The sequence below is a fragment of the Calypte anna genome, chromosome 4A (assembly GCF_003957555.1).
Source record: "Calypte anna isolate BGI_N300 chromosome 4A, bCalAnn1_v1.p, whole genome shotgun sequence".
Taxonomy (NCBI): Eukaryota; Metazoa; Chordata; class Aves; order Apodiformes; family Trochilidae; genus Calypte; species Calypte anna.
The window spans coordinates 26,881,945-26,898,131 of NC_044248.1; the positions used below are offsets into that span (position 1 = coordinate 26,881,945).

At 35.7% G+C, this 16,187-nt stretch overlaps 1 protein-coding gene across 1 annotated transcript; it reads left to right on the plus strand.

Annotated features, from left to right (window-relative positions):
• The first annotated feature begins 30 nt into the window (after positions 1-30).
• On the plus strand, positions 31-15,952 carry FBXO8 (F-box protein 8). Its single transcript, XM_030449602.1, is given in 11 exon segments — positions 31-134; positions 3,762-3,853; positions 3,855-3,906; positions 3,909-4,060; positions 4,062-4,099; positions 4,493-4,497; positions 6,270-6,329; positions 6,332-6,396; positions 13,767-13,885; positions 14,374-14,570; positions 15,307-15,952. Coding segments are annotated over 10 exon segments (960 nt in total). The 5' UTR covers positions 31-134; positions 3,762-3,769; the 3' UTR covers positions 15,495-15,952.
• The last annotated feature ends 235 nt before the right edge of the window (positions 15,953-16,187 follow it).

The window sequence follows — 16,187 nt, forward strand, 5'->3', positions numbered from 1 at the left end:
TCCCCGCCTCCCACCGCCTCTCCCCGCTGCCGGGAGCCGCCCGGGGCCGCCCAGCTCCTTCCTGTCCGGCGAGGATCACGCTCCGACTCGGGCCGAGCTCGTCGCGGCGGCGGTTGGGACCTGAGCTCGCAGAGGTAGGAGGGTAGGAGTATCCGCGCCCGTCCGCTTCGGGGCAGGCGGGGGTCAGCGGGCGGACGGGCGGGCTGCGCACCCAATCAGGAGCGGGGACCGTTGGGGCGGCCCAATGGGGCGCGGGGGCGGTGCCAGGCCCGCCGGTGTCCGCCGAGCCGGGGGGCGACCCGGGTTCCGGCCCGGGTCCCGTCTTGGGTCCCGTCTCGTCCTGGCGCGGAGAAACGTGACTGCGTGAGGTGGGAGGCGGGGACGAGGCGGGGCGGCGGGAGGGCGGCCGCAGCCTGCAGCAGAGGGGGCTTCTTGGGGCACTCCTGTCAGCCGGGGCGGCCCTCGGTGTGAGGGACTGGCAGTGCCTCTGGAACTGCCGGCATTATTTTCCTGCGGTCAGGCTTGTGAGGCTGTCCCCCGGCGTTAGGGGTGTCCGCAGGCCTCGGCTACGAATGCAGCTGCGGTGAGCGAAGCTTCAGCTTCGATAACGCCGAAGGAAGGGACATTTTCCTCATGGGGTGATTGTGATCAGCAGCAGCTGTAGGGCTCGATTACTGTAAAGTAGGGGGGGGTTATCTTGAGAGTGTGGGTTGTGTTTTATTTCATAAAGCAGAACCCATTACCAATATAGCATTAATCTAGCTTACATTTAGCTTTTCATATCCTATCATGCTCTTCAATGCAGCAAAGATTGCTGTGGTAACAAAGTAGCATAAAGACGACGTGACTAAAATTGTGATCAAACAGAGCCGGAGATCAGCAATGTATAAACAAACCTAATGTTGTTTTCCCTGTGATATTTGCTATAGCCAAGCTACCAAGAGATTTCAGATACTAGATGGAGTTATGTAATTGGGAATTTGGGACCATTTGAGTGTCTGGAATCTAGAGTTTGAAAGTGTCAGTTCAAAGTAACTTAAAAACATAATTCTGGACACCATTACTTAGAAGTCTTTAGAATAACAGTGAGTTTACTCATTTTATGAGTGAGTTCTCAAAGCATTCATCCTGGAATACTACAGAGCTGAAAGTAGTGGCATGATGGGAAAATAAGGTGATCTGACAAACAGCATATAAGATGCTGAACATCTACATGCTCATTAAGGCTTGTGGATTTCCAGAAGCTGTTTCTAGAGTGGTTTAAATCATGTCTCACTTTGTTTCTTCTCTGAAATTTCTTCACTTGGTATTTAAAATAGTAAATACATACTTTTGCATTTCTTACAATAAAGACTTTTTAAGTGATCTCTGCAGTGATATCTATATGTGAGTTCATTCTAAGAGGCTTGTTTCTTGAATGATGTAGTATTTTTTTGTCTTGGAGCTACTGCTAGTGTTAGTTATTTACAAGTGATTATGCTTTTTGTGATGTGTAGCAATTAGCAATTAGCTGTTGTGTGTGGAGAAGACCCTGGGAGTGCCAACAAGAACTGCTGATGTTCTTGTAAGCTCAGTGTTTCTCAATAGCATGTATTTTGTGAACAGGAACTTTTAGCTGAATGTTGCAAGAAGGATACTAAACTAGCAACTAAAATTTGGATTTTGTTTTAGGGCTCAGTACAAAAACTTGTGGCACCATGACCACTACTGAATTATTTACAAGTAGCACATATAGCAGAGAAAAATTATCTGACTTTGAAGATGTTTGAAAGCCATTAAAAAATTGCCACATGCTTACCTAATGGGATAAAGGTCACTTGATAATTGATTGGGCACAGCCTTTCTGTGATCTTTTTCTGCTAATGCTGCTGGTATTTATATCTTTCTGGTGTATTATAATTACAAAAAACAAAACAAAACACCTTTTAATTTCTTGGTACTCCTACTTGTTTTTTCTTTTATTTAAACTACGCACAAATAACTAGTATTCTCAGAAGACTTGTAACAGTTGAGAGTTGAAAAATATGTCTAGAAATGCAACTTCATTATAATGATACGAATTGCTGTCTGAAGGCATGTCAAAATACTAGCAAAATAAATTTCTTAATTTATCTTCCAAAAGGTTACCTCAACAAAGAGATTTCTGCATTTAACATAACTTGACTTTCTCTTTCCTTGATATAGACAGTTCGTATAGAATAGGTTCTTGCATTTCATCATTTGTGAAATACAAGGCTTAATATTGTGATGCTGTCATATTTATTCTTGCTGATTTCCATTGCTTTTGTGAAATAATTACAAGGAATTACAAGCCCTTGCTCCTGGCTCACTCTGTCCCTGAAACTAGTATTTCATCTTTTTCTTTACAGTCAATGCTATATTTTCAGGTAGATTTTTTTGGTTTTAGATGAAGAGCTACACTGAGAGAGCATGCAGATTATGTTTGAGGTACATCTAGATGTATCTGTGTATATTTACCACTTTTAGACCCCTGAATTTTTATATAATTGAATTGAAAGATCATTATTCAGTCATTCAGATCATCCGATATCTTCAGAGCGTGAACATAGCCTGTAAATGTGTCATCTGCATATTCAAAAAATGTAATGACTTGTTGGCAGTGCTAATTTTATTCAGAGGGCAAAGGTCAAGAATTGGTTGAAGCTTCCCAGCATATTTAGAGATACTGTTTACTAGGTACTGTACTGAAATAGTTAACAGGGTCATATACAGTACCTAGAAAAAAATGGGAACTTAATTGAATCCTCTAGTACAGTGATAGTAGCCTTTTTGCTCATAATTTTTCTTTGCCTACTCTTTTCATCCCTTAGGGAAGTCTTCATCCTTCCAGCCCTTGGCTGTTAGTGCCTACCCACACAATCTGCTTTTTAGCTTGATTCTTCACTGCACATCAGTAATTGCCTGCTCAGGAGGGTGGAGTTGGAATGGCAGGTGAATTGGTGGGTTTATGCACACCTACCACTGATTCATTTTATAGCTCTTGAGCTGATTGTAGCAATGCTTGGTGATCCTCCTTTAGGATGAAGGTTGGTAACCTACTTTCTTTGAAGAGATTTAATTGCTTGAAAAGAGAAAAAAGAACTGAGCAACTGCAATAAAAGTTGCTATCTGTTATTTTAATCTAGCTTGGATTGAAAAATAAAGAGCAAGTTCTTCATCTTGTGAGAAATATATTTTACATACAACTACTGTTTCTCCACAATGGTGACCTTACCTAGAAATGAATTCTTGATTTCCCCTGAATAGATGCTTATGTAGGTAACTGCTTCACACAATATCTGAACCTGTCATTTGTCTACTTCCATCTTTGTAATGCTTTCTTTTTCTGTCACATCTCCAGTTTCTCCTATAAACATTCACCTTCTATGGCTTGTTTCTTTCTGCTTATGTAAACCAGTTTCCACTCATGTCAATCTTTAACGGTGTTAAAGCTCCATTTTAAATTCCTGATGCTAATACAATATAAATTATTTCAAATGCATATGAGATCCTACTAGATCTGTAAGCACAGATATTTTTGAAAAAATATCTTCTAATTTTTATAGGTTTTGTTTTTTTAGTATTGATTCAGTTTGCATCATTGGAGACAGATTACATTGACAGCATAACATAGACAAAAGTAATTTTTTTTTACTATTCATATTAGTCCTACAGCTTTATTTTTCTAGTGTGTGCTGAGTCTGTCTGTCAAATATTTATAAACCATTGTCAACATTTAATTCGGATTTTATGTCCAACAGGCACGCAGATGGGTCAGGGACTCTGGAGAGTTGCTAGAAACCAGCAACTACAGCACCAAGGCTATGGTGGACAAGGCTATCTTACCAGAGAAACATGGTAGAAGGATAGCTACTAACAGTGTTTCCAATGCAAGCCACCGCAAACAGCCCAAGGAGGCATTGACATCTACCACCTGTTGAAGACAAGAAAATCTAAAGAACAAGAAGGATTCATTAACTTGGAAATGCTGCCACCAGAGCTTAGTTTTACCATTTTGTCATACCTAAATGCAACTGATCTCTGTCTAGCTTCATGTGTCCTGGCAGGATCTTGCTAACGATGAGCTTCTCTGGCAAGGGTAAGCAAAAATAAAATAGTATCACCTGCAGGTAGCATAATAATTAGATTAAATTTGTCTCAAGATGTGCTTTTTTTCATTTTTATCTTAGCAAGTTTTCTGAGTTAAATGAGATTTAACATAATGGAAGCATGAATATAGTTTAATTATGTGTTATTCTGGATTTCTAATTAACTGTCAGGTATTAGTGGAGCTTACTACTAAGTGTGCTTGGGAAAAAACACAAAAATCGCAGACAAGTTTTGTTTAGCTTAAAGCACATCTCCAAGGTTTGTATTATTACTTTCTGAACCTTCAAACAAGTATCTAGCTTGAGTAAATAAGCCTCTTCAGCTGGAGCTCTACTTAGAAGGGGATGAGAACTCACCTATACTTGTCTTAGAGCAACTTAAGCATATGTTTTTTTTATAAGATGATGATGGAAGGGGGAAAGAAAATATTAGTTCTGCAAATGTGTCAAGTGGAATTTCTTCAGCCTAATGGTTGAAACACATTTATATAACATATGCAGAGTTTGATGTCCAGGAAATAAACAAAAGTGTGTTCTATCAAATAAAAGACTAAGATCAAAATTTATTTTATTAGTTGTATGATGTTTAGAACACTAGGAAAGACTCATTAAATCAGACTCAACTTTAGAGTAGGTGGTTAGCAAAACTTGTGTATTCTTTCACAACATAGTCATGCCTCATAGCAGACAGTAGGTAGTGTTACTGTGGTAGCTGGGTTGCTGTTCAGGTCCTGTTTCTTTACCTTTCATTGTTCCCTATATCTCTTCCTTCATCTGTTACTTGCCCTCTGCATTTGAATTAAGCAGCTTTTCCTTCCTGTCATACTCTACAAGCTCAGTAGTTGGGCATAATGCAATTATAACTTCTTTAGTCACAATAGTTCTGCTGTAATGGACTGTTGTCTTGGCATGTAACGGATATTCTAGTGAAGATCCTGCTAAGCTTCTGCATTTATGGCATGTCAAATAGGTTTGGCAGTTCAGTAATATGTGTTGTATTGTATTTGGTTCTTGGTATCAAAACCACACCTAAATACAAATAAATTCTCTGAACCTAAACCTGAAAACACTAGAACCTTCTTAATTATATGCAGTACATTTTTTTTAATACAAAAGGGGAAAATTACACATTTTCCTCAGAGTTCATCCAGGGAAATAGCTCAGTTGTTTTTAGTGAAGTGTTTCCCAAATCGTACATAGTTCAGTCCACACCCTGGTAGTGACACATGTGTCCTGATTTCGAAGTTTAATTAATAATCTCAAAATGCACAATCTCTGAAGCTGTTGCAGTCTGTATTCCAAACAATAATGGATGTGTTTGAGTTTAGGCTTTGGCAAGTCCTGTGGTTGCTGTTTGAACTCAGCACAGATAAGACACGGCGTTCCTAAAAAGAAGACAAAATGTCTCCTATTTCCTCAAGGGACTACTTACTGGGTCCTAAGCATATGTCATTTACAAAAGAGATATTTTGAAGCAGAACTACCAACTCAGTAAAGCGGATCTAGGACAACAGTCAGCATGCCTAGGAGGTGAAAGCTTAAGATGATTTCAGATAGTGTCATCAAGGGGACTGAAATGGGGGACAGAAATCAGTGAAACTGAGATAGGGAGTCAGGGGCACAGAAAGGAAAAGGAAAAAGGAAAATGCAAAGTGATGGAAGCTGTTGGAGGAATGGGAGTGGTCAAGACTAGAAAAAGGACAGTCAAGTGGAAAGGGAAGATGAGGAAAGCAATGAGTTAAGGGCATAGTTTTGTGCAGATGTGCGTCCCACTGGGGCACAAGTACAACTGTGACACAAGTAAAGAAACACAATTTGTTAAACTGATACTGCTGCAGTAAAACTTGTCATAGTTATCCTGTGGTCCTATACTAGGAGTAGGTCTCAGGTCTGTGGATGTTATGATGCCACCTGCTGGGATGTGTTTTGAGACTGCACTCAAATATATCATAAGCTATGTGAGAAGAAAACAATAGTCACACAAACAAAGACTTTAGCAACACATATGCAAAAGGCTTAATTATTAAATGTTACAAGCAACCTATTTCTAACTTTCCCTGTCATTTAAGTGTTTGGTCTTGCAGTACTGATTACACCTGATTTCTTAAAATTCCATTAAATAAGAAGAATATTAATAATAGACTAATTCTATTTTCACAGGTTGTGCCAAATCCACTTGGGGTCACTGTTCTATATACAATAAGAATCCACCTCTAGGATTTTCTTTAGAAAACTGTATATGCAGCTAGATGAGGGCAGTCTCACCTTTAATGCCAACCCTGATGAGGTAAGTGAACTGTTGCTGACAGTTGTAAACAGTTAAAATAATCAAGATTGTTATTTTCTAATTATAGCCATATTAAAAAACAAGTTTTAATAGGTGTGTGTTTTACTGTAAGAATGGCTAATACTAAGTTACAGCCCTATCCTGATCATTTTCGCATATGGTACCTGTGCACATCATTTACATGGCTTGCCTCTTAAGTGCTCTGTACAGCGATCTGACCTATGGATGCCAGAAATTCATAACCATATATTGAGAAAGGAATGAGGCAGAGATCCTAACTGAAGAAGCAATGGTGAATTTTAAAAGGATGAGAATACCCTTACATAAATTAAAATGGAAAAATGCTTCAGCAGAGTATGAGTTTGATCCCACTTCAGTTAAAACAGGAATTATAAAGTAACACCAATTACTTCTTTGGCAGGTAGGGTTTCTTGTAAGGGCTTTTTAAATATTTCCACTATAATGGAGCAAATCTTGAAATATGAAAATTATATACTCCTGAACTATCCTAAAGATCAGTTTAATTTCTGTGGATGTTTCTTATGCATAATCTTTCTTTGTAGTATATGGTAATGTATATTTTTTTAAATACCCCATGTCAGACTAAAAGGTTTCTATTTATTAATTCAGGTAACTAACTCGAAAGGTCAGTTTCTGTTTTGACTCTGTCACCTTTTAAAGGAAAAAAGAGATTCAGAGTAGACAGCTTTTGCCTGGAAGATGTGCACTTAACACCTTAATGACAAGAGTCTTTTGTGTACAAAGCCAAGTTCCTGCTTCATGTTTCCTAGGAAAAGAAGGTACATGTTACTGAGCAAAAAAGTAGTATAAACTTCCTAAATATATACAAGGAATACATACACACATACATACACAAGGAAGTGGTAATTGATTAAATTCAAAGTAGGAAAAGAGACATGAAGAAAACATAAAATAAGAGACATGAAAAGACACATTTCTAGGAGCCGATAGTTCATTCTGCTGATACGATACAGAAAACATGAACTTTTGACCACAGGATGAAATACGGAAGTCATATGAATCATTTCAATAATTTGATTTAGTTTAAATTCTTCCTTTATCTCTTATTCTACTTGATAAAGAAACTCACTACTTTTATTGGTCACAAATTGCAGTATTTTGTAATTTATCTGGTAGAATTCTGCCTTAACTGTGATATGCAGTGCTGAGACATCTTACCAACACTTGCCATTTGATTGATTTGCATGGATTTTCAGCAGGATTTTAAGTGAATTCAGTAATAAATGTGAAGTTTTTCAAATGAGACGCAATATTTAGGTAACTAAATGTGTTTTCAATAATACATAAGTTTAAGTGGTAAAGGCTTTGTCCACCCAATTTTTTATTTGTCTTTCAATTTGTTTAACGTAATTTTTTCCCTTGTTGTCGTAGTTTATAATATGCTGTTATAGCCCAACCTAATCTAAAGTAATCTTGGTAGGTTTAAAGCATATGGATCCCTTACAAAAGGCACTGAGTGAAATATGTGTTACTTTTAAAGAAATTAGAATCTGCAAATTAAAGCTACCTAATTAGTATGCCTTAATTAGCTATTAAGTTTATTACGCTACACCTAATTCTTCTGGGTTCATTATGGTTATATTGTGTGGTGGATAGTGGTATGGACAGTCTGCTTCAGGCCTAGTGAGAGCTGAGAACCTAAGGATATCTCCTAAGGGCTTCTGTTCCTCTCTCCCTGTGGAGCACCATAGCCTGGTAGGAATCATTCAGGGCCTGAGTTTCAGGAGAATTCACAAATACTGTTGCTGTTATTGTGTACAACTGTGATATTGGCAGAATAATTATTATTTTAAGGACACTGTGACTGGAATATATGGTATGACATTCCACTATTACAAATTGTGTCTCCGAATTTCCTGCCAAACTCTGCTTTACATTTGATAACAGACCTGATCAAATTACTATAAAAATAGGAATACTTACAGCCACAGGAGCAAGATTCTCCAAAGGACACCGCCCATGTCATGAAAATGGGTAACCAGGCTCCACAGCATCAGCTCCAGAGCTAGCGGTGGCTCACGGGGTAGGGAAGAGCATCTACACACTTTGTGGTAGGATTCTCTGGTTAGCCATTGTTGTGTGCATGGTGTTGTGATATCTGCTGTAATTTAATGTATTGTGTGCATGAGCTTGTGTAATTCATAGCAGGTGCTCACATTCTGCTGAAAGGATGTGCCTAATCACATTACACACAGTTGGGAAAAAACCTCCAATGCATGTTTGGTTCCTCACTAAATTTCTTTTGGTTGTTGTTTTCCATTGTTTTTTCATATGGCAGCTCCATTGTAGCCAAGGTTTTGGAATTTGGGATTTGTTTCTTTGGGGAGAAGGGGTGGTATACTGTTAGCATTAACACTTGATGATGAATGTTAATTTGTTTGATCTGCCTACATGGTCTCTGCTGCATTTTATTCTAGAGTGTGTAGTATGTGAAATGTTTCTCATGAACTACTCATTTTATATATCATATGCTTATGGCTCAGAATTTGTAAGCAACAAGTTATTTCCCACTGGTTTGTATTCTGGTTTTAACTCCCTACAAAATACAGTGTCAAGTTTATTACATGAAGCTATGCTATGTAGTTAAAATTGGAACTGAGGGTGGGAAAGAGAATCCTTTGGTCAGGAAAGAGGGTCTGGTTTTGTTTCATTCTTAATGGTAATGATTTTAACTGATTCTATTTAATAGCACTTTTTTTATGGCTTTATTGGAATCTGGACTGTACTGAAACTCTCAGACTTTAATGAGGTCAGGATTTCCTTTATGTAGCATAATAATAATAATAATAAGGTACAGTGAGACAGTTGTTATACTAAGCCTGGGTTTCCACTCTTCTGATTGTCTCATTCATTACCAACTGCCCTTAGTTTTTTGCCAGTGAGATCAGTTTTCTGACCTGTTCTTGATTATAAATGAAAGTCTACAGTAGCGGACTTCTAATTACAAGTAGTTCAGATGAGGGCATATTGACCATGCTGTATATTTCTAAACAATTCATTTTCAAAACTTACCCTATTTGATAGTGTTCTATTAAGCAAGCCAAATTTGAGACGCATTGATTGTCCTGTCCTAAGAATATGAAAAGTTTATGTATGCTGTAAAGGGAAGAAGTTCTTTTGTTTTATTTATCTTAAAAGTTGAAATAGTCCAGACAGATAGAATTTCTTGAAAACTCTAAAATCAGAGAAAGTGAATCTTGTAAATTACTATTTATGGATTCTGTGTAACATGAAAATATTTCTATGTTCTACTTGTGATTTCTGCCATTATAAGTGTGCATCACTGAGACTCTGTTTTAAAGACATACAGTGAAAGAGATGGTGTTTGAAATATATGTTTTTATATTATGTCCACATTTGTCACCAAGTAACTTCACTTGTAAAGAATCTTTAAAACTCCTATTGGAAAATACAACATCAGTACTGTGCATTTTGTTCCAGAATATAGACCAGGAAATATATTAAGATAATTGCATTTACCCGGAAAAATGAGAATGATAATACCACACATGTCTAATTAATATTCACTAATAATGTCAGTGTGACCTAGAAGACTCAATTAGAAATCGAGGCCCTACTATGCCAGATGCTGTATATACAAAGTAAAATGGCAGTCAACAACCCTAAAGAATTTATCTAAATAATTAAGGTAGTATTTAAACTTGAATGCCTGTATTTCCTTGAGCTTTTATTTAAGAACATTCTAATTTTGTTGTTGATCAAAATAATTATTTTAAGACAGTACAGACTAGAAGGAAACCAGTATTTTATGTTGAAACTTATGTAATCCTACTAAAATGTAAAAGCATATAACTCAGAATTATAAATTGCCTAAAATGCTAATATACCACTAGTGATTTTTTGTCACCTTTTTAAACTATTAAAGCTAAACGAATAGAAAATTTGTACAACCATTTATGTGAAATCTGAAATATAAATAGTTAAGTGAAATAACAAATGTATTTATCATATTTTTCTTTACTACTTTTAAATGCACACCACATAAAAACTTCATTGTCTCCTAACACTGCACATACAATTTAATTTAACTATTAAAAAAAATCTGTAGAAATAAGTGAATAAATAGTGACTAAGTGTAGAAAATACTGATTCAAAAGTTTATATGCCATTAACTTAGAATATGTCTGGTTTGTTTTGTATGTGTATCTAAGCAGATATGTTAAAGGCAACTACAAAAGTTCTAATGTTTACTGCTATACTGAAATGTTATGATAGTACTCTCAGCAGAGAAGAAAATCAATACTGAAAAAAGAACTTCTTGATTTTATATATCCTGTATGGACACAAATGAAAGGAAAGGTTCTTGGAAACAGGTAGAAAGGAAAATAGGATGTCAGTGCTCTACTAGAATAGGTTGGTGAAATAAGCATTGTCTGACTTGAAAAAAAGGAACAACTGCAAAAGATAACATATTGAAATACAATTAATGTCGTTTTGTTACTGTTAGTCTATGGTTATTATTTGCATATATAATTTCAATCAGCACTTTTCATGCATTAAGATTCTATACAGAGCTGTCTGAAATTCACTGATAATTCTTGCCACAAAGGCAAGGTATCCTTAAGGAATCTTTCTTACTTCTCTAATGCTAAGGACGTTATAGTAACAAGCAGGCCCTCATGAGTTAGGGAGACACAGAGCTATTGAAATTCTTGGCCTTTACAGTGTTCACCTAACACTAACTCTTCCACTAAACCAGAATTAGAAGGACATATGGTGTGTGCTCATCCTGTGGAGTTTCCTAAGTGTTAAAAAGATCTCCTCAGACCAGGTAGATAGTGGCACAGATCTGCCTACCTGACTTCAATCCCATATTTCCTAAGAGGATCATTTAAGAGGATAAGTGGTAGATAATCTTAGTGTAGATTTTAACAGTATGTAGAACTGTTTCACAAGTGACCATTTTAGCTACCAAAAGTAATTTATTTAAAATGTGGGTTCCGAGATGAATGCAAGGCAGTGTTTACAGTGTTACAAAAAGCAGATTTTATGACATGCCATAAATCTTGTAAACAAATTTCATTTGCCAGGAGCAAAAATTTAAGAACTTTAAAGAGAAATCAAGTTTCAATTGTTGCAAAGTATTTGTGGTTGCTTACAAAGAAACGAAAAGCAACTAAAAATGATAGCAAGTGCTGAAGTATATTTTATTTATACCCAGTTACTTTATGAAGGAAATGAAGAAATCGAATAATGAGATTGGATTCAGAGCAAGATACTATACTGTCAAGCATTATGTGTGGTGGGAGAAGAGAGAGGGAATTAGAACCAGGGTCTAATAAGTCTTTGCAAAGACTTGGTAGCGTCTCAGGTGAAGATCCCACATTGAGTTGAAATCTAGTGCATGACAGAAATCACGTATAGTTACAGAAAACTAACCCATTGCCTGCCTTGGAGATGGTGCTCTTTTCATCCTACTTCATCTAAGGCATGCCAGGTATTTGCTGGATGTATTGCAGCAGCAGAGATACTACTGAACCTTCCTCGTCAGGCTTCCCTTTGTATTACTGTAAGCAAATACTTACTACTGAAGCAAACAGGCAAGACTCATTAAGTCAGATTATGTGTAAAGGAGATGTTCTGCTGCTAGCCTTGTATAGATTGCCATAATACTTGAGGAATTAATATGCGATTGGTGCTCATTTTTATCTTCCATTTTTAGTTGACTATTTAGGTCTAATTTAGGGAAGTACCTAACCTTACGTTGTCCATCCACATCATGGACAATCTTAAAGATAATGTATTTTGGACTTAAATGCAAACTTATACTCCAGTGCATGTTTCTTCACATTCCTGAATAAAGATTTTTCTTAAAATTGGGGTCTAACATTGCTAGAATTTTTATTCTTCTACTCATATAAAATCTTTATTTTTTTATTTATTTTTAACAACAGCAACAAAAAGTTTGCTGATTAACTGTTATTCTCTGTAAATATCTAAGCAAAAATCATGGACAGGCAAAAGCAGCTAGATAATATTACAGGTGTTTGGTGGCTTTTCACCTGTGTTACCCACATCTTAAGCATATGTTCTAATTATTTTTTTTATATATAACTGAGGCTTTGCTTTAGTAATATAAACAACTTACCAAACCTGCACCCAGTCCTTTATTTCTTCTTGAAAATTGAAGAACCCTAGGAAGTTAGTCTATACACTGGATGGCACATTGTCCCTATATCTTTATGGGTGTAATGTAAACTAAAAGGGCAGGCTTGCAAAATATTGTGGAGTCTGACATCAGAAATTTTACAAAAAAATATTTCAGAATTATTTTTAAAGGGATTTAGTTGTGGTATTTGCACATTATCCTATGCAGAATTGCACTGTCTTACACATTTTGCATTATTTCAGTGTTATGGTATAGTCAAGAGATACTGCACTTAAGTATTTAAGGCTCCTTTGTAACAAATGCACAGAACTACCCCCAGCCCTCTCCAAATTGAATTGAAACTAGTTGGTTAGTTATTCTCAGGCTTAGATTGTTGAAAAATGTGAGTATTTTTAAAATCCATTAGGTTGTGTTTTATTTCTAAGATCATAAGGAAGATGATTTTATGCTTTGGGAGATTTCAATCAACAGAAAAATCCAGTATATTGCTAAATTATATTTACATGAAATTTGGCATGTATATTCTATAAGAACTGTATGCTTGGCAAAGTGTGGGGAATTTGGAAATCATAATATGAATATAAAAAATGCACAATTGTTCTTTTAACCTTTTTCAGTGTTAGGCACAGTGTTCTTATTTGTGTGTATGTAATTTATATATGTTGATACTTAACTATGCATTGAAATCAATGTGTTTGTGTTTATTTTCATTATTACACATTTAAACAAATGCATTAAATGCATCTATTTGAATGTGATACATCGTATACATGTGAGAACATTAGTGTTTTAATGAAAGATAATAAAGGCTAAACACATTATGGCTAAGATTTTCTTAATACAAAAACTATGAAATTAAAGGTTATGGTCCCTGAAGCATTTAAATACATTTTTTAAAGCATTTAAACCAAAATACTAGTTTAGACTGTAAAGAAACTATTAAAGAACTGGGTATTCATAATTTAAAATTTCCTATTGTCAATACTTGTAAAATCTCAACCATAACAATAAATTTTCTTTGCAATTGATTTATTATTTTAGAATGTATTCCGCATGTTGAAATAAAATTAAGAACAAAAGGAATAATTCTGAAAAACAAACCAGTAGGACTATGTTCCTACATTACCAAGTACAATACCTGTTCCTAAACACATTCTGAAAAATAAACATATTTATATATACCTGTATTCTATCCCAGGGAGTCAACTACTTTATGTCCAAGGGCATACTAGATGATTCGCCGAAAGAAATAGCTAAGTTTATCTTTTGCACACGAACTCTAAATTGGAAGAAGCTGAGAATTTACCTTGATGAAAGGTAATTTGAATTTCTCTTGAGAAATTTCCTATTTGTTTTTAGTGTACAGCACTGTTCAATATTACTTCCCTTGTATTGATGTAATTTTTAAGAAGTAAAAATGCAAGAAAAGGCAACTAAGTAATAATGCCCTTAAAGCCTCTGAAGATACCACCAGTAACTCGTAAATCTCATATCCTGTGCTTTTTCTGCATTGTTGCAGTTCTGGGCATAAACTGCTTTGAAGTAAACTAAATAGACTGTGATAGAATATTCATATAAAGAAACTTAGAATTCTCATCAGTGTCTATTTTTATAGTATCTGTCTACTATTTTAAGTGTCTGAAGAACATTGATGTTATCTATGTCACAAGTGATAATAGTTTTTCAGCAAAAAACAAAGTTCATAAGCTATTCTAAAGCTGTAATTTTTATTTTTAAAAGCTATGTTTTCATATTTAAATAGTTAAAAGAAAGTTCTCTAATTATGTGGGATTTCATTCTACTAGGAGAGATGTTTTGGATGACCTTGTGACACTGCACAACTTCAGAAATCAGTTCTTGCCAAATGCACTGAGAGAGTTCTTCAGACACATTCACGCTCCTGAGGAGCGTGGGGAGTACCTTGAAACTCTCATAACAAAGTTTTCTCACAGATTCTGTGCTTGTAATCCTGATTTGATGAGGGAGCTTGGCCTTAGCCCTGGTAAGCAAAACAGAGCTTTGATTCTGTAGATCAGCCTTTATATTTCTGGATTATGATACTGTTTATGATAATTTTTAAGTCAGCACATAAACAAGTATTTCTGAAAGTATAAACATGGCTTGGGGTGGGTTAGTATACAGGCATCATCCCACTTGGGTTAAAAAAAACCAAACAAACAGAAAAATCCTATATAGATTCTTTTCTTAGACCTAGCTAATAAGTGGGTTTAATTTTTGTGTTATCTTTCCTTCACTTTTGTCTGTGCTTAAGCTCTGAACTATCTCCTAAGCTCTTTCTTGCAAAGACCTAGACACTTAACATTTTACCTTGTGGTCAGTCCCACAGAAATGAGAGGAAATCTTGGGCCTCACACAACATCAATTTCTGATTGGCTGGGAGGGAGCCAGTTTTCAGCAGTGGGCCTGCTTACATGTTTAAAAATAAGATTTAGTAGGATGATGGCCTTAGTTTACAAAAACTTAAGCATCTGTTTAAATGAACATGCATAAAGTCCTTAATGACTTTTAGATAATGTAGAAATATGAAGAGATTTGTAAATGCTCATTTGGTAGTTTGCAGAACTTTATTACTTTGAATTTGTTGAGTATGTTTTTGTGTGTGTATATATATACATATATATAATTTTAAGCCCAGATGAAGAATTAAAGTTCTTGGACAATATTTTTATTGACCAAAGTTTCCTTTTTAATTTTTTCATTTATTCTTTCTTGTCTAGATGCAGTTTATGTACTGTGTTACTCTTTGATTCTACTTTCCATTGATCTAACAAGCCCTCACGTGAAGAACAAAATGTCAAAGAGGGAATTCATCCGAAATACACGACGAGCTGCACAGAATATTAGTGAAGATTTTGTAGGGCACCTGTATGACAATATCTACCTTATTGGCCATGTGGCTGCCTAGAAGCACAATTTGCTAGCACTTAAAATTTGTAATTTTCAAAAACTACATCAGTTGAAGAAATTAATTATTTTGTAGAGATGGGGGTTATTTTAGTGCTGGTCATTCTAACCTCTGTATGCAATCAAAGTTTGTGTGTGTAAGTGCGTGTATGTGTAAACTACCTTTTCTATCTATTTACTGTGGGAACAGAAGGATTTGGAGATTTGTTTTTCATAATTTTTTTAGTTTTGCACAAAACAATGCCATTACTCTGACACGGCCATTTGCGAATGTTAAACTGACATTACAGCCTAAGCTGACAAAGTGGTGAATTTGTGCATTAGATCTGCTTGAAACTTTAATAAGTTCATTCTTTTTAGTATACCACGTAATGGGTATATATTTAACTAAAGAGATTTATAATCATAATTATTTTATTGTAAAATATTTTAACTAAAATTTCTCCTTTTATCTCTTAAGATGGTGTTGTACTTTCTTTTACATTTTTACCATGCTGACTACCTCAGATGCATAAGTTAGAGAAACACTGGTCTAAATACTACAATAAAGTTCATTACAGGAGATTACGGAAGACTTGTAAAATATCTAAGCTGGTATCTAATACTATATTGAGTAACTTGAATTAGCATATTGCCAATATGCTGTTCCCTCAATTTTAACCTCTATTTTAGATGGACCCTGACATCAGCCAGG